Raw genomic sequence first — 27,606 nt, 5'->3', positions numbered from 1 at the left:
ATAACCAGCACATTTTTATTAGACACCGCACATTTATGAGCAAGCTTGGTGGTCTCTTTGGGCCTCTGCCAACGTCTAATGGAGCCTTCCTAGTTGTTCGGATTTCTCTTTCAGGTTTCTCTCATTTTTGCATAATTTAAAGAACAATGGGAAACTTACCCAGGATCCAGAGAAAATGGAAGAGGTGACATTTACCTTATCTAAGAGTCAATCTCCTCTAGCCTCTCCAAGCCAAGCACATTCTTCTAGGGATCTCAGTGCTGTAGAACAAAGTTGACCAGAAGATAACCACTCACCATGAAAAATAAAACACGTTAGCTTAGCCTTTCGTTCAAAAATTGGTCTCTGATCCAAGACTTAATAGTCATTGACCTATGAAGCCAAATAGTACGCTTACTCATCAATAATAGCCCAGCTGGGACTTGGCACAAAAACAGTGCCTAGGTTTTTAGAAACCAGAAATGAAATGTGGTTGAAGGCAGAGTTATTGCCATAACATCAAGGCTCATGAATATAAAATGTCTTGAGAGTGAGAAAAATTTGGAAAGTAGCCACACAAATTGTTTTATAGAACTTGAAGTTTTTCTCCTTGTACTCCAGCAGAAAACTATGAGGTGCAGTCACACATCCTGATAACCATCGAAATCGTGATTCGTTTTCTGGCTTTTCACCTTAACTGGTATACTTGTCAGGTGATCTGATTTGAGACATCAAAAGGCGATACAAGGACATTCATTTAGCCTATCAACAAACCCTCACCGAGCACTTAACCAGGACCACTTCCTCTCCTAGAGACCTGGATGTCTCAGTGAGCAGGACAAAGCCCAAGTCCTGGCAGCAGGGCCTACACTTCAGTCACGTGAAGAGCACACCCTGCTGGGTGTAACGTGACAGGAAATCTGCTGTACAGTGGAGCTTGAAAGGTGATGAAAATTAAGCTGAAACAAGGAGCTCTGTGTCACTCTGCTTGAGGAGACAGTTGAAATGACATTCATTGGTGACACTCAGGTATTTGAAGAAGAGTTCTTACCCACTTGAGGAAAGTACAGAATCAACCAAGCCAAGTATGGGTGGGTGTGTAGCGGGGAGGATCTAGGTTTAAAGAGGTGGCAGGGCAACAGTGGGAACCAGGATGCAGTGTTGATGGGAGAAAAATCAGTTTGATGAATTATTGTCATGTCTGAAAATGGCAGAGGGCTGTCTTCCTCAGAGAACTGAAGTTAGCAGGGCTGGTGTGTACGTCAGTTACTCTTCTCATTGCCGTGACTGGACACTCGACCAATGCAGCCGAGGAGAAGAAGGGCCTGGCTCAGACTTAAAGGATGCTGTCCGCCACAGCAGGGCAGTCATGGTATCGGATGGCCACAGGGTATCCACTGAGAGCCGTGGACACCAGTGCTCAGTTGCTTTCTCCTGTGTATGGTCTACCTCTTAGAATGGGTCTTCCCATCTCAGTTTACCGAACCTAGAACATCCCTCACTGACGTTCCCAGAAAGCTTGACTGCTTCTTGGTGCTAAATCCTGTGGACAGTCAAGATTGTCTGTCAATATTCCCGATACCTGAAATTTGGGGGGTAGAAATGTTATGGATTTTGTAGTATTTTCATGTATATATGAAAAAATATAGTACTTATATAATATATAGTTCATATTTCATATATATAGTATATGATATCTACTATACATAAACATATGGTATAGATAGATATAGCATAGATGTTTTACATATATATGTATATGTAATACATATAAGTATAGTATTTCAATATATATACATATATACAGTATTAATATACATTTATATAAAATTAGTATTTATGTACTATATAGTATATATCATATATATTTCATATGTACAGAATGTCTCTCTGTCTGTTTGTCTGTCTGTCTGTCTTGGGGGTGGTACCCAAGTATAAACAATAAAGTCATCTATGTTTCATACATGTCTTGTACAAATATCTTGAAGGTAATTTAAAAACCATATTTAAAACAATCTTATACAGAAAATAAGGTTTCACAGTGTAAGGTTTTCTACTCGGGCATCATTTTCTGGTCAGAAAATTTCAGATTTTGGAACACTTTGGATTTTAGCTTTTCAGATTAGGGATGCTTGCTCCTCCCCATCCTTTACACCATATTATTTGCTGTATAACGTTGGCTTGTGTGATTATGGAGTCTGAACAGTCTGAAAATTTGCATGTGGGGTAGTGGTTCGAGGGAGCTGGTGTCTAGGCCTGAGGACTAGGCGGACTGAGCATGCTCACATCTGAGTTCCAAGGCAGGAGACCAACGCCAACTCAAAGGCTGGTCGTCAGTCAGGCAGAGGGAATTCTTTCTTTTTCAGCTTTTTGTTCCGTCTGGGCCTTCCTTCAATAGATGAAGCCCACCCACGTTAGGGAGGGCAATCTGTTTTCTTCTGAACACCAATTAAAATGTCAATCTTATCCAGAAACACCCTTAAAACATATGCAGGAAAAGTGTCTGACCAAATATCTAGGCACTTCATGGCTCAGTCAAATTAATACATAAAATTCATCTTCATAGTTATGGAGAGTATCTTTAAAACTTGAAGCAGCCATGAATGTATTTAACATAAGTAAATAGTAAGTCATTGTCTTAGTGAGATACGTGTAGACTAGCACATAGCTTTGGGTATCTAGGAAACAGACGCATGTCTCTGACTTGTAGGTTGATGGGGGGCTTATATAGAAGTATTTTTTGTTGTCTGATATTAATTGATTTAACATTCATTCATGATACTGGTTCATAACTTCTAGGTATGTTGCACATGTGCATACACAAAATGTTTGCGTGTACTTACAATATTTTCCAGATATATAGCCAATGTATTTTTCCAGAAGAAATGCTCTTGACTGTCCTAGCATTATCTTTGAAAAGTTAGGCAGGTCTTGAGAGAGCAGCCACGTTGGTTAGGGACGCACCTGGTGAGAGCAGAAGCATAGGCTCACAGCACGGCTTAGAGAGGCATTCCGCCCACCTGAATCCACACTTGTCACTTTCCCTGATGATCGATACTCGCCATACAATCTTAGGGTGAGCCAGCTGAGGGCAGCGACTCTACCCCAGGCAGCACTGAGTCCCTCTGGCCGTGATCAGCCTTCATTGTCCAGGTGCCTGATTTAGAATCATCACAGATATATACTTCTGGGTGTGTCTATGAGGGTGTTTTCGGAAAGGTTCAGTTGAGTAGGGAAGACCATCCTTGAATGTGAGTGTCACCGTTCCATAGTATGGGTCCTAGAATGAATAACAAGGAGAATGTGAGCCAAGCAACAGCGTTCATCACTCCTTGTTTCCCGATTGTAGTCTCAATGTGACCAGCTGCCTGTTATCTGCCTTCCCAGCCATGAAGGACCACATCCTCAGACTGTGAGCCCAAGCAAACCTTTTTTTTTTGCTTGACTTATTTCACCAGGTCTTTGGTCAGGACAATAACTAACACAAATGGTAAGAGCCACAGCTCCATGCAAAGTACAACAAGCCCTCCCCCACCCCCAGCCCCAGACCTTTCAGCTCAATTCCAGGTTGTATTGTTGCCTTCTCTGTGGCCTGCTACCCGGGACAGTGCTCAGTGGAAGGTTGTTCTTTGTGGCATTGTTGAGAACAGTGAAAAGCAGTTGGTGATTGAGGAGAAAACTGAGAATGTATGGCGCATTTGTACTATGGGCAAAAAAGTGGTCTTAACAAAGAATGAGAGTGAGGCATGGCATCTTGGACAGAGAAGAGTCTTCAGGATGAAGTGCTGATTTTTTAAGAATGCTGCTTTTACTTTCTATACTTCTGATTGTTGGGGTGTTGTTCAATAAGATTGCATTGCTTTAAAAAAATATTTCGTGTGTGTGTGTGTGTGTGTGTGTGTGTGTGTTTTTCTGTGCGTATTAATTTAAAAAAAGGGGAGTCCCTTTCCATCATAAGAACTGTTCTGCTTCAAGTAGCCAATAGTAAAATGGTAAATATAAGGAAAAGAGCATCTCAGATATTCTTTGTGGCTTAAGCATTAAATGTACCGCACAGACTCAGGTGTTGGAACACTCGGACTCCAGCCAGTTGGACTGTTTTGGAAGGTTGTGGAATTGCTATGAATAGATGTCATGACCATGACAACTCTTATAAAGGAAAGCATTTAATTGAGGCTGGCTTACAGTTCAGAAGTTTAGTCCGTTATTGCCATGTTGGGAAACATGGCGGCATGTAGGCAGACATGGTACTGGAGAGGTAGTTGAGAGTTCTACATCTGGATCCTCAGGCAGCAGGGAAGTGGCAGTGACAAACTGGGCCAGGCTTGAGCTTCTGAGACCTCAAAGCCCACCCCCTAGTGACACACCTCCTCCAACAAAGCCACACCTACTCCAACAAGGCCACACCTCCTAACAGTGCCACTCCCTATGGGCTTATGGGGGCCATTTTTGTTCAAATCATCATAGGGAGTAAGGGACAGTTTTCCCAAAGAGCTTCTCTGAGATCATGCACAGGATGTGGAGGCTTCAGTTCAGAAGGACTTCCTCTGGTTAACACTAAAGTTCTTAATCTCTAGGACCTCCTTGTCCTCTGGAGTTGGAAATCTGGCCATGGGTTCCAAAGGCGGTGGTGAAGTAGCTGAGTGGGTGGGAGGCCACCTACAGTTGACTTAAACCAGTGGTCACCTGGGAAGGCGGGTTGCCCCTGAACCAGTCTACACAGTATCTTTGAGAATGGTATCTGGTTACCAGATAACTCAAGCTTGGGGAAATTTGAAATCCCCTGGGCTAAGAAGAGAAGACCAACCCTGATCAGACAGCGAAACATTGATGTAATTAGTACAAATGTCGCCTCACACATCATTTGTGTCGGAGGCCTTCAAATTCTTCTAGTTCTTTATAAAATGTAGAAGTTATTCTGAACTGGAGTCTCCCTGCTGCACTGGCAAATGTGTATTTTAATTTTTTTGAGATTTTTGTTTATTTTATGTGTATGGATATTTCCCCTTCATATACGTCTGTGCACCATGTGTGTGCCTGGTACCCACAAAGGCCAGAAGAGGATGTTGGGTTCCCCAGAACTGGAGTTTCAGGTGGTTGTGAGCCATGATGTGGGTGCTGGGAATTGAACCGGGCTCCTCTGGGAGAGCAGCCAGTGCTCTTAACCATGGAGCTTTTCTCTGGACCTAGAATGTGCATTTTAAATAAAGATTACAGGTGGGTGCCCAGAGAGCTCAGTGAGGCTCCAGAATTTCTTGCCAACGGGTAAGTGGTCCAGTAGCAGCAGCACATTTGCCTGGTAGTTAGTTATGGAGGTGGTTTGTGTGTGTGTGTGTGTGTGTGTGTGTGTGTGTGTGTGTGTGTGTGTGTGTTAGGAAGGATGGTCCTTGTTCAATAATTTTAGGTTGAAGAAGAATGAATTTATTCACTTGACCCCATAGACATGTCTTTGGGTAACTGGGTTTGCAAAACTAAACAACAATGATTGCACCAGTGCTGACTTCCTCCAGCTGTGGTAATGCAGTGTCTTCAGGGTTTTTTGGTTTGTATTTGGTTTCTTTCTTTCTTTTTTGTGTGGCAGTGGGTTGAGCCAGGGTCACACTATTTATCCCATGATGGTCTTGAACTCTTGGTGTTTCTCCTGCCTCAAGCTCCTAAGTGCTGGGATTGCTAGTGGTTTCTTCTGCCTAGGAATTTTAACCTATTTTGCAGGTGCTCCTCTTACAGCGGCTCTGTTGGAGTTTGTACTGGCCTCAGTCTCTAGACTAGAACAGGGACAGCTTCATAATCAAAGCTCAGATGTAGCTGAATTTTCCTGTGTCCTGCCTGGTCTGCAGCTGCTCAAACCCAAGTAAATACACAGAGACTTATATTAACTATAACTGCTTGGCCATTAGCTCAGGCTTATTATTGACTACCTCTTACACTTAAACTCAGCCCATTTCTGTTAATCTATATGTCACCACGTATTCTGTGGATTTACCTGTGTGCCATTACATGCTGCTCCCTGGACAGCAGGCTGACATCTCCCGACTCAGCCTTCCTTTCCCCAGAATTCTCCTTGTCTGCTTATCCCACCTATACTTCCTTCCTGCCTGGCTACGGGTCAATCAGCATTTTATTAAACCAGTGTAAAAAGCATTATTCCAAAGCAGTCAGATCCTGAAAATATTCAATATTTCTTAAACTTTGTAGCAGGTCACACATTACATGTGATACATATATGTTAAAGTATATAATGACAAAAATGTCATTAATATCAGAGGGATAAGCTCCAATGAACCAGCATTTAAGAATGTTTGTATCATTAGCAGATAGATGGATTGTAAATGCATAACCAAATTCTGAAAATTTTCTCCTAGACACTGATCAAATTAAAATAATTACTACATTTTTTTTTTTTTTGGTTTTTCGAGACAGGGTTTCTCTGTGTAGCTTTGTGCCTTTTCCTGGAACTCACTTGGTAGCCCAGGCTGGCCTCGAACTCACAGAGATCCGCCTGGCTCTGCCTCCCGAGTGCTGGGATTAAAGGCGTGCGCCACCACCGCCCGGCCTTACTACATTTTTTGCTTGATGATTACCTTGAAAAATAACATTAGTATAAGACTTTGTTTGATCCAAAACTTTATTTTAAAATAAAATAAAGTTCAGAGAAAATAGTTTTGGAAACCTTGCCTCTGAAATTGTAGCATTATTATTATTATTAATTAACCATACTTTATATGTCTAGTACTTTTTTTTTTTTTTTTACTGTTTACTTTGGGACTGTTTAAATAAAGCAAGCCAACAGTTTGAGTAAAAGTCTAGGTCAGCATTTTAACTTACTATTTGAGAATCTTATACACATGCTTTGGTCAAAGCCAACCTCTGTTCCTTCTCTTCCAACTCTTGTATTCTCCACCATTTCTCCTTCCCAAATCATTGCACTCTTTTACCGACCCACCGAGTCCTTTCAACGCTGCCAGCATGTTTATGGGGGTAAGGCTGTTCACCGGAGCATGGGCAACCTACCAGGGGCTGCATCCCTGAAGAAAATTGATTTCCCCTCTACTAGTAGACATCAGCTTCCAAGAGCTCATCACATATGGATGGGACTTCATGATCTCTTCCCCCACTCATGCTGTAATTTTTGCTGGCTTGATTGCGCTCAGGTCTTGTGCAGTCAACCTTAGTGGAATAAGTTCATGTGCAATGGCACTGTTACATCTGGAACACACTGTTTTGAGGCAGTCTTCTGTAAACTGGCTCTTACATTTTCTTTTGTCCTCTCTTCTGAGATAATCCCTGCACCTTGAGAGGAAATAGTTAAGGAAATGAATAGTTATCCTCATTGGGAGGAAAGGATAACCAATCACTCTGATTGGATTTAAGGTCTGCTCTATAAGGCAGAACTCATGCCCAGTACTGTTAACTGGGTCAAGAGTCCATGGATGGGTAGGTAGCAAGCCCTTGAGGTAAACCTACTATTATTTTCTAATCAGACATGATAGCAAACTGCCCTCTAAATACTTATCTTTACACTCATAGATTAATACAGCTCTCAACTCTCACTGGAGAAGATCTTTTCATAGTAGGTGGAAAATAATTGATTCAGAGATTCATAACTGGCCAGAGGACAGAGAATACAAGACTGTGAAGTGCTTAGCCCTAGATGGGACAGCTGGATTAGCATTTTTAACCAAAAGAGAAGGAAATTCTGGTAATAACTCTTGAGATATAATCCTAAGCAACTCTATTATGTCAGTCAACATATAATTCTCAAGTACAGCCAGGACCAATCCCTCTTCTGAGGGCTCCAGTTGATAATGACAATAAGAACATCAATCAATCAGTCTTTCCTAAGCACCCTTGACTTTCAGTAAAAACAGCAGAAGTGGACCATCATTTTACTACCATAGGCTTGGTCTTTCTCCGTTGCTTTTAGTGGTTGACGTGAAATCCTAGTTTTCTGTTTAATTGCTCAACATTTTGAGTGTCTGAATAAAATGAAGATTTCTTCAATAATTTGAGACAAATCTAAATCATTGTCATATTTTTTCCTAGAGGATATGTAGTTTTCAATTGTAAATTTCACAAGCTGATCCTCTCCCAACTCCATGGCCTCAAACCCATGGACTCATGCATGTTAGGCAAATACTCTGCCACTGAGCTCCATATCCAGCCCTGTCTAAGTTTTCATTCTTAGGGTCTTTGGTTGTTATGGCCAAGACGGTTACTTTCCAACACTTGAATTAGCTTCATGATTCTGGCAAAGAAGGGTCTAAGTGCCCTAAGTGGTTGCATACAATCGCAGAACCTTGGCCAGAAACCTTCTGTAGCATTAACTGATCTTCCAGTATAAAAATAATAATTGATGCTGTGTTAGTGTGTATCAGTCTTTCAATCCCTTACTTATTAAACACTTAGGAGAATTGAGGCAGCTCATATTGTGTAGCCTTGGTTGACTTGGCACTTACTGTGCAGCTCGGGCAGGCTCTCATGTGCTGGGGTTACAGGCATGCATTCGCCACCATCCCTGGATCAAACATAACCTCCTGAGCTTCTTGATGCTTCCTACTGTCCTCAGGTGTGTGATGCTTTATGTTCAGTTCGACTGTTCCATGAGGTGCCCAGGTATTTGGTCAAATATTACTCTGGGTATTTCTGAGAGAATGTTTTGGATGAAATTAACATTTAAAACTACAGATTGAGAAAAACAGATTGTTTTCTTGAATGTGAGTGAGCTTCATCCAATCAATCGAAGAGAATGAAAGGCAGCCTATCTCACAGGATCCCATCATTGTCTAATGACTTCCTACCATGGGTTTCTTTGTTTAAAAAAAATGATAATAAAAGGCTGACTTGAGGTATGAGCAAATTTTCCTGTCTGGTGACCTTTACACCTGCCTGGTGACCTTTGCACCTACCTGATGACCTTTGGAGTGGGACTCAGACTCTTCCTGGCTCTACAATTGCTTCTTGCCTTACTCTTGAACTGGGACCCTGGCTCTGTAGATTTTGGATTTATCAACCTCTGTGATTTTAGGCCTGTTCCTTGTAGTAAATCTCTCTCTCTCTCTTCTCATAGTTGTGCATATATATCTAATATATATATATATTTAATATGTATTATATATCTTATTGATTCTGTTTATGTAGAAAAACCAGTGAGTAATAGGTAAAAACCCCCATGATGCTCACTATATTTCCAGCCTTTCTTCTTCTTCTTCTTCTTCTTCTTCTTCTTCTTCTTCTTCTTCTTCTTCTTCTTCTTCTTCTTCTTCTTCTTCTTCTTCTTCTTCTTCTTCTTCTTCTTCTTCTTCTTCTTCTTCTTTCCTTCCTAGACACAGATTTTAAGAGAGTAGATTGAAATTTGTGACAGATGTCACAGTAGCACGATCTATATCAGAGTGTCTCAGGATCAGCACTACAGACATTTTAGGGAACAGTGGCCTGTCCTGGTGTCACCGCTGGCCTCTAGCCTCGTGGTGCCCCCAGTTGTATTGACCAAATGTGCCTTCTGGACAGTGGCTGGACTTTCTTGGGGGCAAATAACCCTGGTTAAGAACACTGGCAAACAGTCTGTTGTTAGGATTCTGCCACTTCCGCTATATGACCGCACATGTGCAGTTCAGTAGCTAAGCAAGGGGTCTTATGTATTACGTCATCAGTGCAAATGCATGCAGTGTGGTCACGGAATCAGTGCATGCGTGTTGTAGCTCCGTAAGCCTACCTGCGCATGTGCAGGGGAATCCTTAAAAAGCCAGACTCAGACTCCCTCCCGCTCGTGCCTCTTCCCGGGGCTGACCACACTCTTTGCTCTTTTCTGTCCCCAGTTCCAATAAAGCTCTGATACTGGGTTTTGTTGTGGCTCATGACCTTTCCTCGCACGGTAACCAGCGCCACTAACCGCTCTGCTTATTTAAAACCAACACCTGTGGCACAAATAAGGTCAGTTAAGTAAATTAGGACGGGTTGTAGTTAAAATAACTTTAAACAAGAGGTGGATTAATTGCAAACAAGGGTTGACAAAAGGCATCAATCACAAAGGGTTTGGAATCCACAGTGTGAAAATCAAGGCCACTCTCCACACTTTACCTCCTCCCACTTGAGGTACAGTCAAGAGGATGCAAAGTTTGTCTCCAGCCTCATCTTTTCCGGCATCTCTTCATTATGGATTCTATCTTTCTAAAACCAGGATTTAAGCAGAGGTTTGTGTGGTGGTGGCTGTTGTGGTTGATTTTTTTTTTTTTAGTGATAGAGCATTGTGTCAGGCTGACCTTGCAAAGGAAGAAAAGGGTAAGTAAGCATGGCGTATTTCCTGAGAGGACTGTATTCAGTGTGGTCCAAAATGAGATGAGACATCAGTGGCTTTCGTTGATATTTTCTGATCTTTTGAGTTAGGGTCTTGCTATGCAGCCCTGGCTGAGCCCCAGTTCACCATATTCTTGCCTCAGCCTCCTGAGTACTAGGCTTAGAGGTTTATGCTACCATTTCTGACTTCAGATAAACCAGAAAACAGGAGAAAATAATGAAGAGACATTGAGTAACTATGAGGATCTATTTGATGTGTCTTCCAGCAAAATGATAGTCCCAGTGATCCAATTAAACTCATGCTTAGGTAGTTGCTATTAACATGGGTAACCAATTGGCTTTAAGTAAGGTGGATCATTCTGGATTAGTGGTTCTCAGCACTCCTAAAGCTTGACCCTTTAATACAGGTCTTCATGTTGTGGTGGTCCCTGACCATAAAATTATTTTCATTGATACTTTATAACTATAATTTTGCTGCTATTATGAATTGTAATACAAGTATCTGTTTTTCTGATGGTCTTAGGCGACCCCTGGGAAAGGGTCATTTACCCTCCCCACAGGGCTCGAGACCCACACAGGTTGAGAACCACTGTTCTAGATAATCTTTTGGGCATATCCACATAGTTGAAAGATATTCTGGTTAGCTTTCTTTCATGGACATAAAATACCTAAGAAAATCAGCTCCAAGTAACAAATATTTATGGTTGGCTCATGGCTTCAGACTTTTCAGTTCATGGTCATCGGGCTAACTTGTATCTGAGCCTATGGTGAGGCAGAACATGGTGGCAGAGAGCAAGCAGTCTGGTTATCTCAGGGTCAGGGAAAGGATGGGGCTTGGAATCCTGATAGCCTGCTACTCCTTTTCAAGGGCATTCAGTGACCCACTTCTTCCAACTAGCCTTCTGTGGTGTTTTGAGTTAAGAATGTCCCTCCACAGGCTCAGGTAGTTTGAATGCATGGTCCCCAGTTTGTGGTGCTGTTTGGGGAGGCTTAGGTGGTATGGCCTTGCTGGAGGAGTTATGTCACTGGGGGTGGACTTTGAGAGTTAAAACCTGGGGACAACTTTCACTTCTTTCTGTTTACCACCCTTGGTCGAGCTGTGAGCTCCTGGCGTCCTGCTCTGGTTGCTATGACTCCTGCTGGCTGTCATGCTTTCTTTCCATGCTGGACTCCTAGCCCTCTGGACCCTTATGCTGAAAATAAACTTCCTTTTCTATATGTCCTTGGTTGTTAGTTGTCTTGGTCATGGTATTTTATTTCAGCAACCGAAAAACAACAAATACAACTTTCATCACCTGTAATTGTATCCCCAGCTGAGGAGCAAGACTTTAATTGATAAGTTGTTGGGGGGAATAGTCTGCATTCAAATGATAACAAAAAGGCTTTAAAAAGAGAGTAGAAAATTTTCTGAGGAAGGAGAGATTCCATCTGTGGATGGTAGGATAGGCTCCTGTCTCCAGCTGCCAACCCACAGGCTGACCCCACGGATATCAGACTTACCTAGCCAGGCCTTCAGCAAATCTCTCTCATTTGCCCTCCCCTTGCCCTCTCCCTGCTACCCTGGTAGAAGCCCCGATACAGAAACCCTAAATATTCAAAGGGGCTTACAATGGGAGCGCTTCCGCTATGGTTATTGTCCCAGGGCATAATGAGGGCAGGACCCTCTCATTTATTTTGTTTTCCTCGTGGAGCCTGGCACATGGCTCTCCATAAACGATGAGTTGAATAAAATCATTGTTTGTGATCATTACAAACAGCTCTAGAGGATATGAAACAGTATCTTTCCGCTAGGAAGTGGGTAAATTATTATGAAAAAAGGCACTGTTTAGCTTCAGAAAAAGCATTATCGCCCTGTTGAAAATCTAAGAGGTAGGGGACAAATGCATCAATAAATTCATGATCCTGGTGTGTGCATGCTGATGTCCCCTTTGGGTTTACCTCCTGAACTGTACCCCAGGCTTCAGTGGAGTCTGTGTAGTGTTATTCGTGCTGCATTTAAATTATTTCTCTACCTTCTTTCCTGTTATTATTTCACCTTCATAAACATCATTCTCTCTTTTTTCTACTAAAAATAGTTTACTGTTTTGGTAAAATTAATATATGCATATTACTAAGTTGTATCTTCACAAAGCTCTTTTTTGGAAAAAATTTGGGGCAATCCATTTTATTTTATATTTATTTATTTATTTATTTATTTATTTATTTTATAAATCCTGGAAACAGCCTGTTAAACTGGTGGGGAAATGGTTTGGGGACTATTTTCATTTACTTAAATTTTTTGCGTTGCTGGGGATGGAGCTCAGGGTTTGAGTGCATCTCTACTCTAGCCCTGGTTTCTGCATTCCGAAGGAGCTAGCTCAGTCTGCCTGATGGGAGGCTTTCTGAAGACTAGATTCTCCTTTACTCTCCTCTTTTTACTGATTTCTCTCCCTTCCCTCCATTATCTTCCTCTTCTTCTCCATCTTCTTCCTCTTCCTCCTCCGCTCTTTCTTTGTGTGTTTTTCTTTTGAGACAGGATTTCACTCTGAAGCCTAGGCTGTCTCAAACTGTCCTGCTTCAGCCCCCCAAGGGTTAGAGTCACAGGTGTGCCCCACCACTCCTGGATCCAGGCTCTTTCCTTTCTTGGTGAAAGATTGTGGAAGCCATTCTATTTTATCTTGTTTTGTTGCCAGTGTTTTTCAGCTCAGCACAGTGAAGCATGTCTTTTTTTTCTCCGTAGGTACACCTTAATTGACATTTCATGCCTGTTTAATGGCTTTCCATTGATTTCAGATGACAATAATTTTTGTTGAGGAAAAGGTCATGGAGTTCAGGGCTTTGGTCTGGTCATTGGCTACTGTACCATTTGAAATCTGCAGGAGTGAGTACTTAGAATAAGCAGAGGAGTGACACAGGTGACCCAGTCCAAGTAGAAAGATACATCCATGCATGCAGCTGAGCCATCATTAGGGAAATACTTAAGGACAAGAATGCGCGTGGCCTCTTGGATCTCACGGCTTTTGAGGGGACAAATGACTGAAAATGCACACGTTTCTTCACATTTGGATAGACGCAGGAGCACCAAGAATGTCATTGCCTTGCACTGTGTAGTCAGCACACAGAAGCAAACCATGTCACACTAAAGTCAACAGAATGACAGACCCATTTAAATCCTGGATGACCAGACTTCAGTACTGTGGAGAACAGTAGAGAAGGGTCATCACTGTTGGCGTTTTAAAACCTCACTTCACTTCCTTAGCCTTCCAGTGAGTCCTGTGCAATGAAAATAGTAATATCCCGGTTGACATCTGTCTGCTGTGGTGTTGTATGCTGGGCATGGCCATGTTTTCTCACTTGTCTTTGAGCCTATGCTGTTCAATACTCCCTGACTGACTACCTCCTGGGTCTGTCGAGCTCATGAGTGGACTCCCTTTCCCTTGGCTCTGTTTTCCTTTCTTTGAATTGCAGTCAAATGAGGGGAGTTTGGAGGGTAGTCGTGTTCTAGATCTCTTCTCATGGCTGACCACCATAATAAAGACCAAGCAGGACAGATAGCAACTGCTTTTCTCCAGCCAAATGGGATGTGCTAAATTATAAAAGCTATTTGGAAAAAAGATACATAAAGATGTTGTATGTTCTTAGTGGTGTAGCTGCAGAGTTTCTCTCCGGGTCCCACCAAGCCCCTGCAGTCCCGCAGCCCACTTATAAAATAAACACACAGATGCTTACATTATTTAAACTGTTTGGCCTAATGGCTCAGGCTTCTTGCTATCTAGTTCTTATATCTTAAATAACCCATATCTATTAGTCTGTAAGTTGCCACATGGCTCGTGGCTTACCAGTACTTAACATCTCGTTTTTCATGGCGGCGACTGGCAGCGTCTCTCTGCCTCAGCCTTCCACCTCCAAGACTTCTCCTTCTCCTTGTCCCAATCCTTCCTGCCTGGCTACTGGCCAATCAGCGTTTTATTTATCAATCAATCATAGCAACATATATTCACAGTATACAGGACATCCCACGGCATAGTGGGGTGTGGTGTGTGCTGGAAATTCATACCTCCCAGTAATCAGGATGCAGAGGTTTCAAGAAAGAATTCCAGGTGAGCCTGAGCTGCATAGTGAGACTCTGTGTCAAAAAAACAAAACAAAACAACAACAACAAAAAAACAACCCAACCCAACCCAAGCAACAAACAAAAGAAAGTTGCATAGTCTTTTTAAAAGATCACCTTGGTAAACTGTATAATAGTTCCGTGACACTGAGAGGCTAGGATAGTTACTGAGTTTCCACGATGGCATGATTGATAGAATTAATGTGTTCTTTTTTGCTATAATATATAGCCTAGGAAAATTTGAAATGCTAATTCTGATAATATACTTTTTCTAAGCAGCCACCCAGTACAAAATGGTGCATGAGGTGTTGTGAATTTGTCTTTGTCACAATCTAAAATGGTTATCCCACTGTAACTTTACATCTCAACTTGGATCCACATTCACGCATTTCTCTAAGTTCATGCTGGTGCATGCAAGTGTGCCTGTGTTATCTGGCCTGATGAATAACTTCCTATTTATTTTTATGTCTTTAAATTTGGGGAAACGTGGAGACATATCAGGCCCTGGGAGAACTCAGAAGGGCCCTCCCAGCTCTCTGGAGCACATAATGTTCAGATGGCTTCATGTCAGGGAGTTTCTGCTGATCCAGGTGCCCCAGTTCACCCAAACCACTTGCAGGGCATGGAACAGATTCAATAGAGAACCGAGTGCAAGCCCTTTAAACACCAAAGCACCACTGTAAAATGGCGGAGGAGGCCGATTGTAGAGGACAATACACAACACATTTGGAAAAGTTAGAAGAAAGACTTCTTTTTGTCATTATCCTGGTGATTGAACCAAGGGCCATGTGCATGATGGGCAAACACTGTACCATGAAGATATACCCTCTAGTTTCAAGGACCTGCTAAGGTTTTAGTACACAGAAATGCTGGAGTGACATCGGGCTGTGGCTGTGCATGTGTTCACAGAGCCATGGATCAGAAAGCCAAGACCCAACATAGGAATCTTTAAAGACTGCCCCTGCTAACATGCTTGTCCTACCCAGGCCCCACCTCTTCCATATTTCATGGCCTCCCCACAACAGCACTTCCAGCTGTGAAATTTGTCCTGGTGTAGAGGGGGGCATTTCAGATTCCGACTGAAGTGTCAATAAGCTTAAGACTTCATTACCAATGTTAACAACACTCAGAGTTGGAAGCAAATGAATAAAATACTATTAAATATGTCAGTGGGGCCTGAGAGGAGATTAATGATCATTTGTGGTGAAAGTGAGAATGGAGGAAACAGGAATGGAGAATTTTCTTTGAGAAGGGTAATTAATTACTGGAAGAAAGCATTAAGAAGGGTAAAAATCTATTATTCTAATGAGTTGCTAGAATTTCAGACTGAGGGCTCCACAGTTGTTACTAAATCCTGCTCAGCATTTGCTGGGTTTGAGAAGTGAAGTAACTGCATTGTGAGGACTATGGGGTTTCTTCTTACGTCTTCAAAGTTAATCCATATCCTCTAGAAATCATTCAGTATAGGGCTGAATCTTGCCGTTCTCTCTGCTCCAATCCTTGTCGATGTGGGGGTGGAAAAGCACTGTTCCAGTTTCATTTCTCTTCCTGGGATTAAACACTGGGACAAAGGCTGCTTAGGGGAGAAAGGTTGATTTTAGCTTGGGTACCGGGTCCCAGTCCCTCATGGCAGGAGAGTGAAGGCAGCTGGCCTTGAAGCAATTACTCACACACAGAGACAGGGGCAGAGAGGGAGGGCATGCATGACAGTGCCCAGCTTGCTTCCTCTCTGTTTTATACAGTTGGGGACCCGAGCCAGGGGAATCATGTCTTCCAATATTAGGTTAGGTTTTCCCACATCAATTCATGTGATCAAGACAATCCCCACAGGCCGGCCAATCTACTGGAGACAATCCTTCGTCGAGACTCCTTTCTAGGTGGTTCTAGATTGTACCAAACCGATAATTAAAACTACCACCACAGGCGTGGAGGAGGGGTGTGTTCAATAGTACTACGGTTAGGCCTGTCTGTTAACGAGCCTGATGTGGAGATTTGAGGGTAGGGTATGTTAGAGTTGGGTGTCTCCCTTCTCATCTGAGGAAGGCTGGGGTAAAACAGTTTCCTCAGGATCAGGAAAATGGAGCTCTGGGTGTATTCCAAAATGGGCACTCTCTCCTCCAAGGCAAGTAGGAAGGATTCTTCTTCAAATCTTCACGGTGGGAACGGGAGAGAGCATCTGGAAATAAGGGGGGAGGGTCCTCTGAGACTATGTCCCTTACAATTTTTAACTCTCACACTTGTTCACACTGAGCCTTCGGGAACTATAGTTGGAAGTAGCTATACCTACCTTGGCTCTAGGTGTAAGCTGCTTCCCCTCTCCTCTGCTTTGGAAGTGTTGACTTTATGTCTGCCGGGTTCCCCAGCAGTTCCTCTCATGACCTCAATTCTCCTAAGATGACTTCTTGATTTTCAGTCTGTTCTTTTTTTTTTCTCTATAGTTGGGGGTGATGACTTCCAGACTCACATATCAGACCAGACACCAGACCGTTATTGCTATTGTTATTATTACCACCACCACCATCATCATCATCACCATTACTATTATTAGCTTGGCATTTTGAGAAAGGGTCTCATCTGGCCAGCTGGTCTTGAATTGGCTATGCCCGGCCTTGAACTCCTGATCCCCCTACCTCTACCTCCTGAGTGCTGGGATTCCAGGCGTGTGCCACTGTGCCTAGCAGAGGCTGTATGCTTCTTAATCACTTGTAGGTTGTTCATAGACAGGAAAATTAGTCCTTCAACTTGATAAGCCCAGTTTGTTTTCCTCTACCTTTTAAACTTTGGAATGTGTTTCCTCGGGTGCAGCTATATTTTGTGAGTGGCTACATTTTTCAACATTCTTTTTCAGACATTTGAATTCTGCAACCCAATGAGAAAGGCTTTTCCCACTCAGAGTGTAGAGGAATTGCTCCATTGTTTCTGTTAGCACTTGTTACAATTTCAGTTTACACTTAAGTCTCTGCTCCATTTGAGCACTAAGCTCATGTCCAGTGTGAAGGAAAACTCTCTTGTCCCCGGTTTTCTCTTCCGTTCTCTTAGAACCAGTTATAACTAGTTTATTCTCCTCATTAATGCTCTTATGTTAAATTCTAACGTGTTCTCAGCTTTTTAAGAAATTTATAGACTATCACTGCTCCATCCAGTTATTTTATGATAATGCTGTGTTTTAGTTACTGGAATTTAAAAACACTTGAAATTATTGTATGACTAGTTAACCTCAGTTAACCTCTCATCTTTGTTCTTGTCAAAATTTGTCAGTTGAGTTTTCAATATTATCTTTAGCATCAATGTGGCTGATAAAACACTTTGTTGCTACTTGTATTGGAATCATGGTAAGCTTTTAGATTAATCTAGAAGGGATTATGTATTTTCAAAAGTGAGACTTTTTTTTTCTATTTAGAAATACCACATGCCCTTTTATTTGCTCCAATCTTTTCTGTCCATAGGGAGATTTGAAAGCATTTCTTTATAAGGTTCCTGCAGGTTTTAAAAAAAGTTGTTCTGGGGCTCTTCTTTCTCTTATCCCTTCCCTTCTGTAGTAACTGGGTTCTCTCTTTTTTTCCCTCTGTGTAACCCTGGCTGTCCTGGAACTCACTCTAGACCAGGCTGGCCTCGAACTCGAACTCAGAGATCTGCCTGCCTCTTCTTCCTGAGTGCTGGGATTAAAGGTGTGTGCCACCACACCCAGCTGTAACTGGGTTCTTTATAATTTATCTAAGTGTGTTACATATAATCAGAAAAACAGGTTGTTAAGTATATATATTCATTATTTATACCTGTATATTTACTTTGTAAAAGCATACTCACAAGGTTTATTTTTGGTTGTTTTTGAGATAGGTCTCACGCAGGGTGGCTTTGAACTTGCAATGCTCTAGCCTCAGCCTCCTGAGTGCTGGGATTATAGGTATGCACCATTATGCCCAGTAAGGGTATGTCTCTTAAAATACATGGTATTGTTGTGCCATGGGGCTCTGAGGTGTATAAACTTGGCTCTATCATTTGTTAGCAATGGGGGGACAGATTAGGAAGGGATGCATTACTTAATCTTCATAAGCTACAATCTCCTCATTAGAAAAAATTCGACAAAGCCAGATGTGGAGACCGGGCAGAGCGGAGTGGCACATGTCTTTAATCCCAGCACCTGGGAGGCAAAGGCAGCTGGATCTTTGTGAGTTAGAGGCTGGCCTGGTCTACAAATAGAGTTCTCGAAAAACCAAAAAAAAAAAGAAAAAAGAAAAGAAAAAAAGATGAAACAAAATAGCATTCACATCACACAGTCAATCTGGAGAAGAAAATGGCTAAAGCAAGAAGTACTTGGAGTGTCTGCCCACTGGAAGCAAGCCAGTGCTTGTTGCAATGGTTCCATGCCCTACCAAGTTCAAACTTTTCCATGAGGTCAGCCTGGGAACCCAAACCACCTGCCTTTCACCCCATGCCATGACTAGATTGCAGGGTTGTAGGCTGGGGCTAGGGAATGGAGGAAATGGAAAGAAAGGGTAGGGTTGTGGCCTGGCTGTGCAGTCATGGTTACTGGAAGGGAATGGAAGGATTCTGTGCTGAGTGTGTGTGTGTGTGTGTGTGTGTGTGTGTGTGTGTGTGTGTGTGAACAAAACGAGGGCAGGTGAAGAGAACAAACGGCCACTTCCAATGTGTGGAGAACTGACAGCATATAGGCCATGTCTACATGCAGGTATCTAAACCAGGCTGCACAGCAACAGTGGGAGGAGGTGGAATGTTGGGTGCCCTGTTACAGATCTTGGACTCTCGGGGGTGTTCTTTCCTTGTCGTAGTCTCCCTGACTTCTGGTCACTTACTCCATCTGGGCCCATGTACTACAGTGATAGCAGGAAGGACATTTGTCAAACCTGATAGAATACATAAATAAGGGGAAATGACAAGCAAGAGGGGTTAGGGCAGCTGGAGGAGAGCGAGCATCTGAGAGTTTGGGGATCAGGACTGAGGAGAATGTACTGATGCGCCATTGCAGAAATGCACGGAGGGCTATGTCTGAGGACTAGAATGAGGGCACCTGTCTTGAGTATCGTCTGTGCCTGCTGCATGTGCATTTTTCTTTTATTATTAAGGCCAGTTGCCCAGGCAGGTGTTATTAAGCCAGCCACCATCTTATTGCAATGGTTGAAGAATACTGGTAAAACATTCTCGAAACGGAATGTGGGAGTCCATATGTAGTTACGGTGTAACTCCGAAGCAACCTTGAAGAGGTTAGTGGGGTATTAGTGTTAGTTAGGTTAGTGGGAGTGGGGTTAGTGCCTGGAAAAAAATGTGATAAGGTCAGGGAGATTGCAAGGTCATTGTTTCTATTACTATGCAGGGAAAGGACCAAATGTAAGCAGCAGAGAAACCTGATGGGCAAGCAAGGAGGCAGGGAGTCAAGAAGGAGCTTGCAGCAGGAGTTAGGGATGCAGATGAAAGGCGGACCAAACTGACTGCAGTGGGAATGAGAAGGGAAGAGCAGACTGCTGTTTCTATCTGCAAAAGTGCTGGCTCAGCTACTTTACTCTTTCTCAGTGCTGCATCACTTTTAAAGGGACAGGATGCTTCAGGATCCAGAGGCGGAAATGGTCTTTGCTCATAGGATAGCAGGCTAAATTCAGACCGAAAGAAGGGGGTTGGAGACAGCTGGTGGAAATGTCTGCGCCCTGTTCCCCAGCCCTTTACACAGCACCTTCCTGCATTTCATTCTATCTCCTCTACCATTTTTTTTTTTTTTTAAATCAACCTGGCACTTTGTACCCAAGGGGTCTAGCAGCGTTCCTGCTTAACCCAAGGCTGTTGGAGATCTGGGGGTGATTAATGCAAGCTACTCTGATGGTTTATGAGAAGTGTCACTTCCTCCCAGCTTCTTGTATCTGCCACCGAGCAGTTAACGTTACAGTCAGCTCCCTAACACCGGGGATGAGACTGCTTTAAATACCACACCGCAGGGTTCTTCTGCAGTGGAAACTTGAAAGCCAGACGCACGAAGTCAGTGCCTGGACTCCGGATGATCCCGGACTGCGGCAAAGAGGTGTGGGAGTGGACAGAGGGAGGGTCACCTGGCCCCTCTCTTCTCCCTCGGGGCCGGGCGGGAGCACGCCTTCTCCCCGGGGGCAGGGGAAGGTCGCTCCAGGGACAGGCACCTCCAACACCCGCGAAATCTGCAAATTCATTGCTACCTTCGTCTTTGGGGCGAAACCCTCTGGTTTGAGTAGGGCCAGCCCCAGGGCTTCGCCGCCTTAGGCTGACTTCTCTCACAGAAAAAGCCTTTTATTTGCTTCCCTCCGGCAGGGCTTCGGTCTTTGGACTTTGCTTCTGTCTCGCACGCCATCAGGAGCTGCGCTCAAGTCTTAGCAACTTTCACCATCTTGACCCAAGAGTCTAAGACAATGTGAACAAAGAGGAGCAGGGGGGAGAAGGAACGGGCCTTTGGGCGGGCTGCGGGGGCAGTGCTTGTGTTGGGGACGCCACGCTCGCTGACCCGGGCGCTGGTGGGTGGCAGGGCGCGGACAGCGCCACCGGCGGGCGCTGCCCCTGGCCGCCCTGGGCAGTGCGTTTCTTTGTCCCTGCCTGGGGCTGGGCTCGAAGGCCGCTGGCCGCGAGCAAAAGCCCTGGCCCGGAACCAGAGCTCCGGCTTCCAAGTGCACCGGCGGCAGCGAGCGAGCCCTGAGCAGCGTGCTGCGCGGGTGCCCGGCCGGCGGCTCCCGCCCTGCTCAGGCTATGCAGAGAGCTTCGGGCCATGGAGGGAGACCCTGGAACGCGTGCCTTCCCTTTCTCCCAGGCAAAGTAGAGCTCAGGGTGGCAAAGACCGTCCTGAGTAGCTTGGCTTGGGAGCTAGAGGGAACTCAGTGGAATCTTCTCCCCGAAGACGCACACTCAGATCTGGGGCGTGAGTCGAACTCAAGGACAGAGGAGCCCCGGGTGCCCTTTGCTCCTAGCCGCGGGAACCTGGGAGGCGGAGGCAGGACCTAAACAACCCAAAGATGCAAGTCAGAAGGCTCCTAACAAACCCAAGTGTGTGTGTGTGTGTGTGTGTGTGTGTGTGTGTGTGTGTGTGTGTGAGAGAGAGAGAGAGAGAGAGAGAGAGAGAGAGAGAGAGAGAGAGAGAGAGAGAGAGAGAGAGAGAGAGAGAGAGATCTGACTCTACATCCAACTGTCTTACCTGCAATATAGTTTGCGCTTCTCTGAGTCTGCCTGAAGAATGAAAGAGAAACTGCCCTGTCCAACCAAGCTCCCTACACCAACCCTTCCCTCCAAGGCTATTTTATAACGCGACGCAAGGTTACAGAGTCCACGCGAAAACTGCTTTCCCAGTTCCCCTCTGGCCCCGCGTCTCGAGCGAGCTAGATTTCAGGTGACCGAAGGTCTCCCCGGCTGCTGCTTCCCGCCTCTGGCCACCGCATCTCCGGCTTGCTCGTCTCTAAAGCCCGGTTTCCTAGGTCGTCCGCCCCGAGAAGTCCCGCGCTCTGGCCGCCTGTGCCCGGCCTGCGGCAGAGCGGCTCGGGCGTCAGGGCGGGCGCTAGGACCGGGCGGAGCGGGGCGGCCGCCGCGCTACCTTAAACCCGGCCCAATGCCGCCGCCTGCGCCACTCTGCGCGCCGGCGGGGGCTGCGCAGGAGGAGCGCTCCGCGGCCACGGCGCTGCGCGGCCCGCGCGGCGACACCTGTTCGCGGCAGCCCGGGCAGCACGCGAGCTCCGGGACGCGGTCCTCGCCCGCCGCTCGCCGCTCGCCTCATTGCAAGCCGCTGGACCTCCGCAGAGCCTCTGCAGCGTTCTGGATACTAGCTTTGGACGCCGAAAGTTTTTTTCTTCTTTTTGTTATATTATCCTTATTTTTTGGAGGAGGGACTGGGAGGAGAGATTTGTCGCCGCCGCCAACGTGAGATTTTTTTTTTTTTTTCCTCCTCCTTGAAGGATTCATGCTGATGTCTGCAGAGTCGGTTAGAGAGAGTAAAAACGGCGCATGCCTTTCTGGAGTCAGGATCCGTAAATTCTGACGTAGCCCGAGCATCTTAAAAATCCCTGTAATATCGCCCAAGCACTTACGTTGCTATGGTCATTCTGATCTCTAAGCAAATGGAGAAACTACGGATTTTTTTCCCTTATTACGGTCGGATGGGATGAAGACCTTCCTGCCTGCTGAGAGCGGAGGCTCCATATGTAGCGATGCATAGCTGTGTTGATCAGTGTCAGTGTGTGAGTATAAAGTGGTGGCTTCTTAGACTATCAGTGGTTTGACCTTGAACCTGTGCCAGAAAAACAGCAGATTACTTTTATTTATGCATTGGATGGATTGAAGAAAAGAACCCTTTTTTCCCCTCTCTCTGCAACTACAGCAAGGGAGGGCAGTTGGATATACCTCGCCTAGTGTCTCCTGGTTGATACCATCATTATTGTTTATTCTTGTGCTTAAAAGCCGAGTCCTCTGATGGCTCCCTTAGGTGAAGTTGGGAGCTATTTCGGTGTGCAGGACGCGGTACCGTTCGGGAACGTACCGGTGTTGCCGGTGGACAGTCCGGTGTTGCTAAGTGACCACCTGGGTCAGTCTGAAGCAGGGGGGCTGCCCCGGGGACCCGCAGTCACGGACTTGGATCATTTAAAGGGGATTCTCAGGCGGAGGCAGCTGTACTGCAGGACTGGATTTCACTTAGAAATCTTCCCCAACGGTACTATCCAGGGAACCAGGAAAGACCACAGCCGATTCGGTAGGTATGCCTTTAACCCTTCAGTGTCCACGCGGTGACATGTTCAGATTGTTAACTACCAGGATAGGCGGTGGCTAGGCGGGGATGCTGGAAGGGATATATTCTCATATTCATACCCCCTCCCCCCCACCCCGGTCTCTGTGCGTGTCTTGCCAGCCCAGGGAGGGAAAAAGCCTCCGGAATTGCAGATCTGTGGCTGGCACTGGTGCAGGTCTACACTGAAAGGCCGCTCTTCTTCTTCTTCTTCTTCTTCTTCTTCTTCTTCTTCTTCTTCTTCTTCTTCTTCTTCTTCTTCTTCTTCTTCTTCTTCTTCTTCTTTTTCTTCCTCTTTTAAGGTGGGGATGAGTTATGAATATAACCCAAATTCCAAGTTTTTTTTTTTCATCAGATACGGGAGAAAATCAGGCTTAAGAAGTTTCTTTTTAATGGATCTATTCCACGAGTTTAAAGCTTTAATCACTAAGAACTTTAAAAAGCACCCAGTTTGATGTAGGTAGTCGGTATCTTGCTCCGATTAAGTTTTTCCCCCTTCCCTTTCCCTCTAATAAGTATTCTGCTTGAATTGTAAATTAAGCGTGTCGTTTTTTTTCTTTTTTCTTTTCCTGGGGCCAGTCTGAAAGTCTCTCAGGCTATGATTGCTGGCTGTTCTGTGGGGAGTACTAAAGTCGTGTTTCAGATCTGAAGCATCCAGAGCAGGAGCGCCTGGGGAAGATGACCTGGGAAGGGGCCGACATCTCACTAGGAGTGCTGGATCTTCCAGCCATCGACTCTCTATACCTCTGCCTTTTAATTTCCACCGTGTGCAGCCTTGTGTGGGTTTCCCGAGTGGCTTTCTGGGGTGAGGGTTTGCGTGCGCTTGCAAAAGCTGCAGGCTCATTTTAAAGGCCCTTCCGAGGATTTCGTGCTCCGAGCAGAGGACTTGTGACTCAGCATCGAAGGCTGCAGACTCAGGTGGGGACTCTGCCCACTTTCATGCTCTCACACACGTGCCCGGCGGGGCACCTTCAGTGGTGCAGTGCTAAGTCAGCGAATGAGCACTGCCTGGGGTTGGGGAGGGGGCGGGGTGTGTGGAATCACGGTTTCCCCCCGTCCTTACTTAAAAAAAAAAAAATCGACAATGTGGGCAACAAGACTGTTGGAAGGAGTTAACTCCTGAGTGAACCCACCTGAGGACACTTAGACTAGGTCGTAAAACCAAGTCCTGTGGTGATTTTTCTTCCTCATGCCTTAATGCCAGATGTTGGACTCAATCTAAACTACGTGTTTAGCTCTGTGGACTGTGGATGTTGCCCCAAGGTGATGAGGGTTCAGGCCTGGGTGGGGATAGTTCAGATTCTCGAGGCCCAGGGTTTTCCCTTTGGCTCACTACAGAGGCTGGGCTCAAAACTGAACCCAGTCAATTTCTCCTACTGACTTGTGTTCCCCTCGCTGCTGAAAAACGGAAAGCGTAGCCGGTGGCCGCGATTATTCCTTTGAAACCTAACTATCTTCTCATCACCCTAGAAGTAAACGTCGCTGCTGGCTGTCGCGGAGGGAAGACTAAACTTTTTCTAGAGTGCTTGTCTAGCTGGCCACCTTAAGGGTTGCTACCGAGTCCGGCTTTCGGAGCAAGTCAGGCGGCGGGCGGCGGGCGGTGGCGGGGATTGAGTGTCCCAGGGCGCCGGGCAGTCCGCCTGATGCTCGGGGCAGCGGGAGCCGGGTCCTCCCGCGCTCGGGGCTGGCAGGTGCGGGCTCAGCCCCCGGCCCCGCGCTGCTTTCGCTCCGCGCGGTCCTAAGCGCGCTCGGGTTCTCACTCCCTTTCCACCCTGCTCCACTGCGTCCCTCGGTGCTGCGGGGACCGCTTAGGTCTAAGGGGAGGGACAGGGGCCGACACCCTTCTGGCCGCGCGAAGGGTGTCCGACTTTTCCTTTTTGCCCGTGTCCAGTCCCTTAGCTTTCTCTTTGTGTGTGAGTGCGGGGTCTGGTGGTGCTGACAGCCGCCGCCCGAGGCAGCGCGGTGGTGGTGTGCGGTGTGGGAACCGCCGGAGGTGCGCACCGCAGTCGGAGAGTTGGTGGCGGGGTCTGAGGACAGACTAGAGGTCGGAACTGGGCTTCGCGGTCTCACGCAGGGTCCCCCCGCCCTCCCCTTGTTTCAGAAGCGCGCAGCGGGATTTGGGAGAGTCGTGGGGCTCCGCCGGGTCTGGGAGGTGGGTCGGGGGCCCACAGCTTGGCGAGGCCACAGCGGCAGGGGAAGGGGTGGGGGTGGGGGTGACAAAGGGCTGCGCAGGCGGTGCAGGGGGTGGCATGCTATTGTTAACTGCTGGCCCTGGAAGGGCTCTGGAGCTGGCCTCGCTGGAGCAGAAGGCCGGCTGCAGACAGAGCGCAGGGCTGCAGGGGCGCTGCGGCCAGCTAGGGCCACCTTCATTGTGTGAATTTCCCGGTCCCAACCCTGGGTGCTCCACAACTGGGCCCAGGTCACTGGATGGCCCTCACATTCCGGGCCCTTCCACGTACCTTCCCCCGCCCCCACGGCGTTCTTTCTTTCTTTTTAAAAAATGCAGTCACCTTTAAGATAGGACGTTTGCCACGCGCACTTGAGAGAGACATCAGATATCTGTGCTAGGATGCAGGGCCAGGGAGCGCGCGCGTTCAGGGGTCAGCGGACAAGGACTGCAGGTACAGCGGCTGAACCGAGATTATCAAACAAAAAGCCCCATCTCCTCACCCCGCCTCGATCCTAGAGGTTGGAGAAGGTGTCGCCAAGGAAGTGACATCTCTACTCTCTGGTTCCGCACTGTGTGTGTGTGTGTGTGTGTGTGTGTGTGTGTGTGTGTGTGTGTGTGTGTGTGTGTGCGCGCGCGCGCGCGCGCTTGGGTGTGAGGGGGTGTTGATAGGAGGGAAGCGGAAGACCCGGCCCTTGCTGGGGACCCCGGGTGCGAGTATAGCAGGTCGGCCGGGTGTACCGCGGGGGGAAGGGCGCGCTTGGCTCTTGCCGGTGCCACTCACCCTCTTTCGGATGGAGCTGAGTGGGCGGTTGTGCGCAGTGGGGGTGGGGAAGGAGGGTTATTTAAGTCTTTCATCCGGTTGCAGTGAGAAGCAGGCCCCCGGGGTGACAGCAGTGCCGCGGTCTCCCGCTGCTGCTGCTGCGGCAGGTCCCAATATTAGCAACCTCTGCAGCGCTGTGCGTGTGCCGGGAGCCTCGGCGCCCAGCCTCCCCAGCCCCGCCCGCTGGGAGTCGCATCGGCGCTAGGACCCGGCGGCGCGGGCCCGGGCGGGGCGGAGGGGCTGCGGGGCGCACCTGGCGTCCGGGCCACCGCGGCTTCACCTTCCACCCCCACCCCGCAGCCGAGGCCTCCGCGCCTCCTTAGCTCCTCCCAGGGGACTTCATCTTCTCCCTGGGTTTCAGAGTAGCTGTAGGTGGGGTGGGTTTACACCTCGATTAAAATAGAAGGTGCCTTTTCTACCTGCAAAAGAACGGCAGAAGGAAACGTGCTGGGCAAATGCTTTCTGCCACCCCCGAGCCGCCGCAGGTGACTGCAGCTGCCGGCCAGCTCGGCGGGGGCAAGGCCGGGGCGGTGCAGGGGACGTGGGGGTGAGGGAATCTCAGTGCGGCAGGGGCTGCGGCCCGGCCAGGGAGTTGAAGGTGGGACCTTAAGGAGCCCTTTGTTTTTCCATAGGGGTGATGGGAGCTGGGAGGAGGGGAGCTGGGGGTCGGGTCTTTGAGTGATGGGCTAGGAATCAAGAGTGCGGCTTTTTTTTTTCCCCCCACTTGGAAGGGCTTTCTGGTTTTGCTAGACAGTGAGCAAAAAATTAAGTAGGCAAACGAAAAAGTGAACGCTGGGCCCGTGGAAGCTGAAGCTGGCCTACCTCCTGGCGTGGGGGTAGTGACCCCCATGTCATTAGAACCTTAGATGGATACCCCTACTGGTGAGCCATTTGAGGGGCAGGGCCTGCTCTGTTAAAGGGAGTTCTGTCAGAAGGTGGTGATACTAGGTGGGAGAAAGATAATAATGTGATAAAAAAATTTAATAAGACCAAGTTAAAAACTTATTTGTAGGGTTTTGCAGAAAAAGCAAAATTCAACTCTTTGTGCCCTGCTTTTCGGTACCTTCCAGGGGAAAGCCTTCCTAAGGGCTGCCATGTGGCTTGCTGCGGCCGAAAGCTTGGATATCCACTCAGCTGCCATTTCCTGAGGGAACTCAGTTTTGTTCACCTGGTGCAGAGATTCCTAGATTCAGGCTCTGCGATCCTCTGGAACCTCATGTGGCTACTGCGCATGATCAGGAAGCTGTGAAAGAGAAGGGGCTTAACCACCCCCTTCACCCCCTTTTGAGACAGGGTCTTAAGTAGTACAGGCTGGCCTTGAACTGCTGATCTTCCTGCCCACACCTCCCAAGTGCTGGGATTACAGGCCTCTGTCACCAGGGCTCGTTTAACCTTTCACATTTGACAACTTGTCATGTTTCTCTGTAAAATTGGAACCTTCTTTTCTCCCTTACCTCTCTATTTTCTCTTCACTGGCCTTCCTCCCCAGTCTCCTCTTTCTTCTTCTTCTTTTTTTTTTT

General features: G+C 46.6%; 1 protein-coding gene and 1 long non-coding RNA gene across 3 annotated transcripts in view; one reads left to right on the top strand and one right to left on the bottom strand.

Moving 5' to 3' along the window:
• LOC128107326 (uncharacterized) lies at nt 1–26,570 on the bottom strand. Of its 2 annotated transcripts, XR_008217046.1 has the most exons (5): nt 26,048–26,570; nt 9,160–9,893; nt 6,991–7,269; nt 2,823–3,259; nt 1–1,561 (listed from the first exon to the last, which is right to left on the bottom strand). It is a non-coding gene; the product is annotated as an uncharacterized LOC128107326 (long non-coding RNA). The 2 variants fall into 2 exon arrangements; XR_008217045.1 differs by having other exon boundaries at nt 1–3,259.
• The window catches only part of Fgf9 (fibroblast growth factor 9), a 40,472-nt gene continuing 34,822 nt past the window's right edge, over nt 21,957–27,606 (top strand). Inside the window, exon 1 of the mRNA XM_052733083.1 lies at nt 21,957–23,063. Coding sequence (XP_052589043.1) covers nt 22,787–23,063 — 277 coding nt within the window. The 5' untranslated portion in view covers nt 21,957–22,786. The remainder of the gene's footprint in view (nt 23,064–27,606) is intronic.

Source organism: Peromyscus californicus, unplaced genomic scaffold (genome assembly GCF_007827085.1).
Source record: "Peromyscus californicus insignis strain IS unplaced genomic scaffold, ASM782708v3 Scaffold_12__1_contigs__length_115047231, whole genome shotgun sequence".
Lineage (NCBI taxonomy): Eukaryota > Metazoa > Chordata > Mammalia > Rodentia > Cricetidae > Peromyscus > Peromyscus californicus.
The sequence above is the reverse complement of the archived record's forward strand: the minus strand, read 5'-3'. Positions and strand labels throughout refer to the sequence as shown.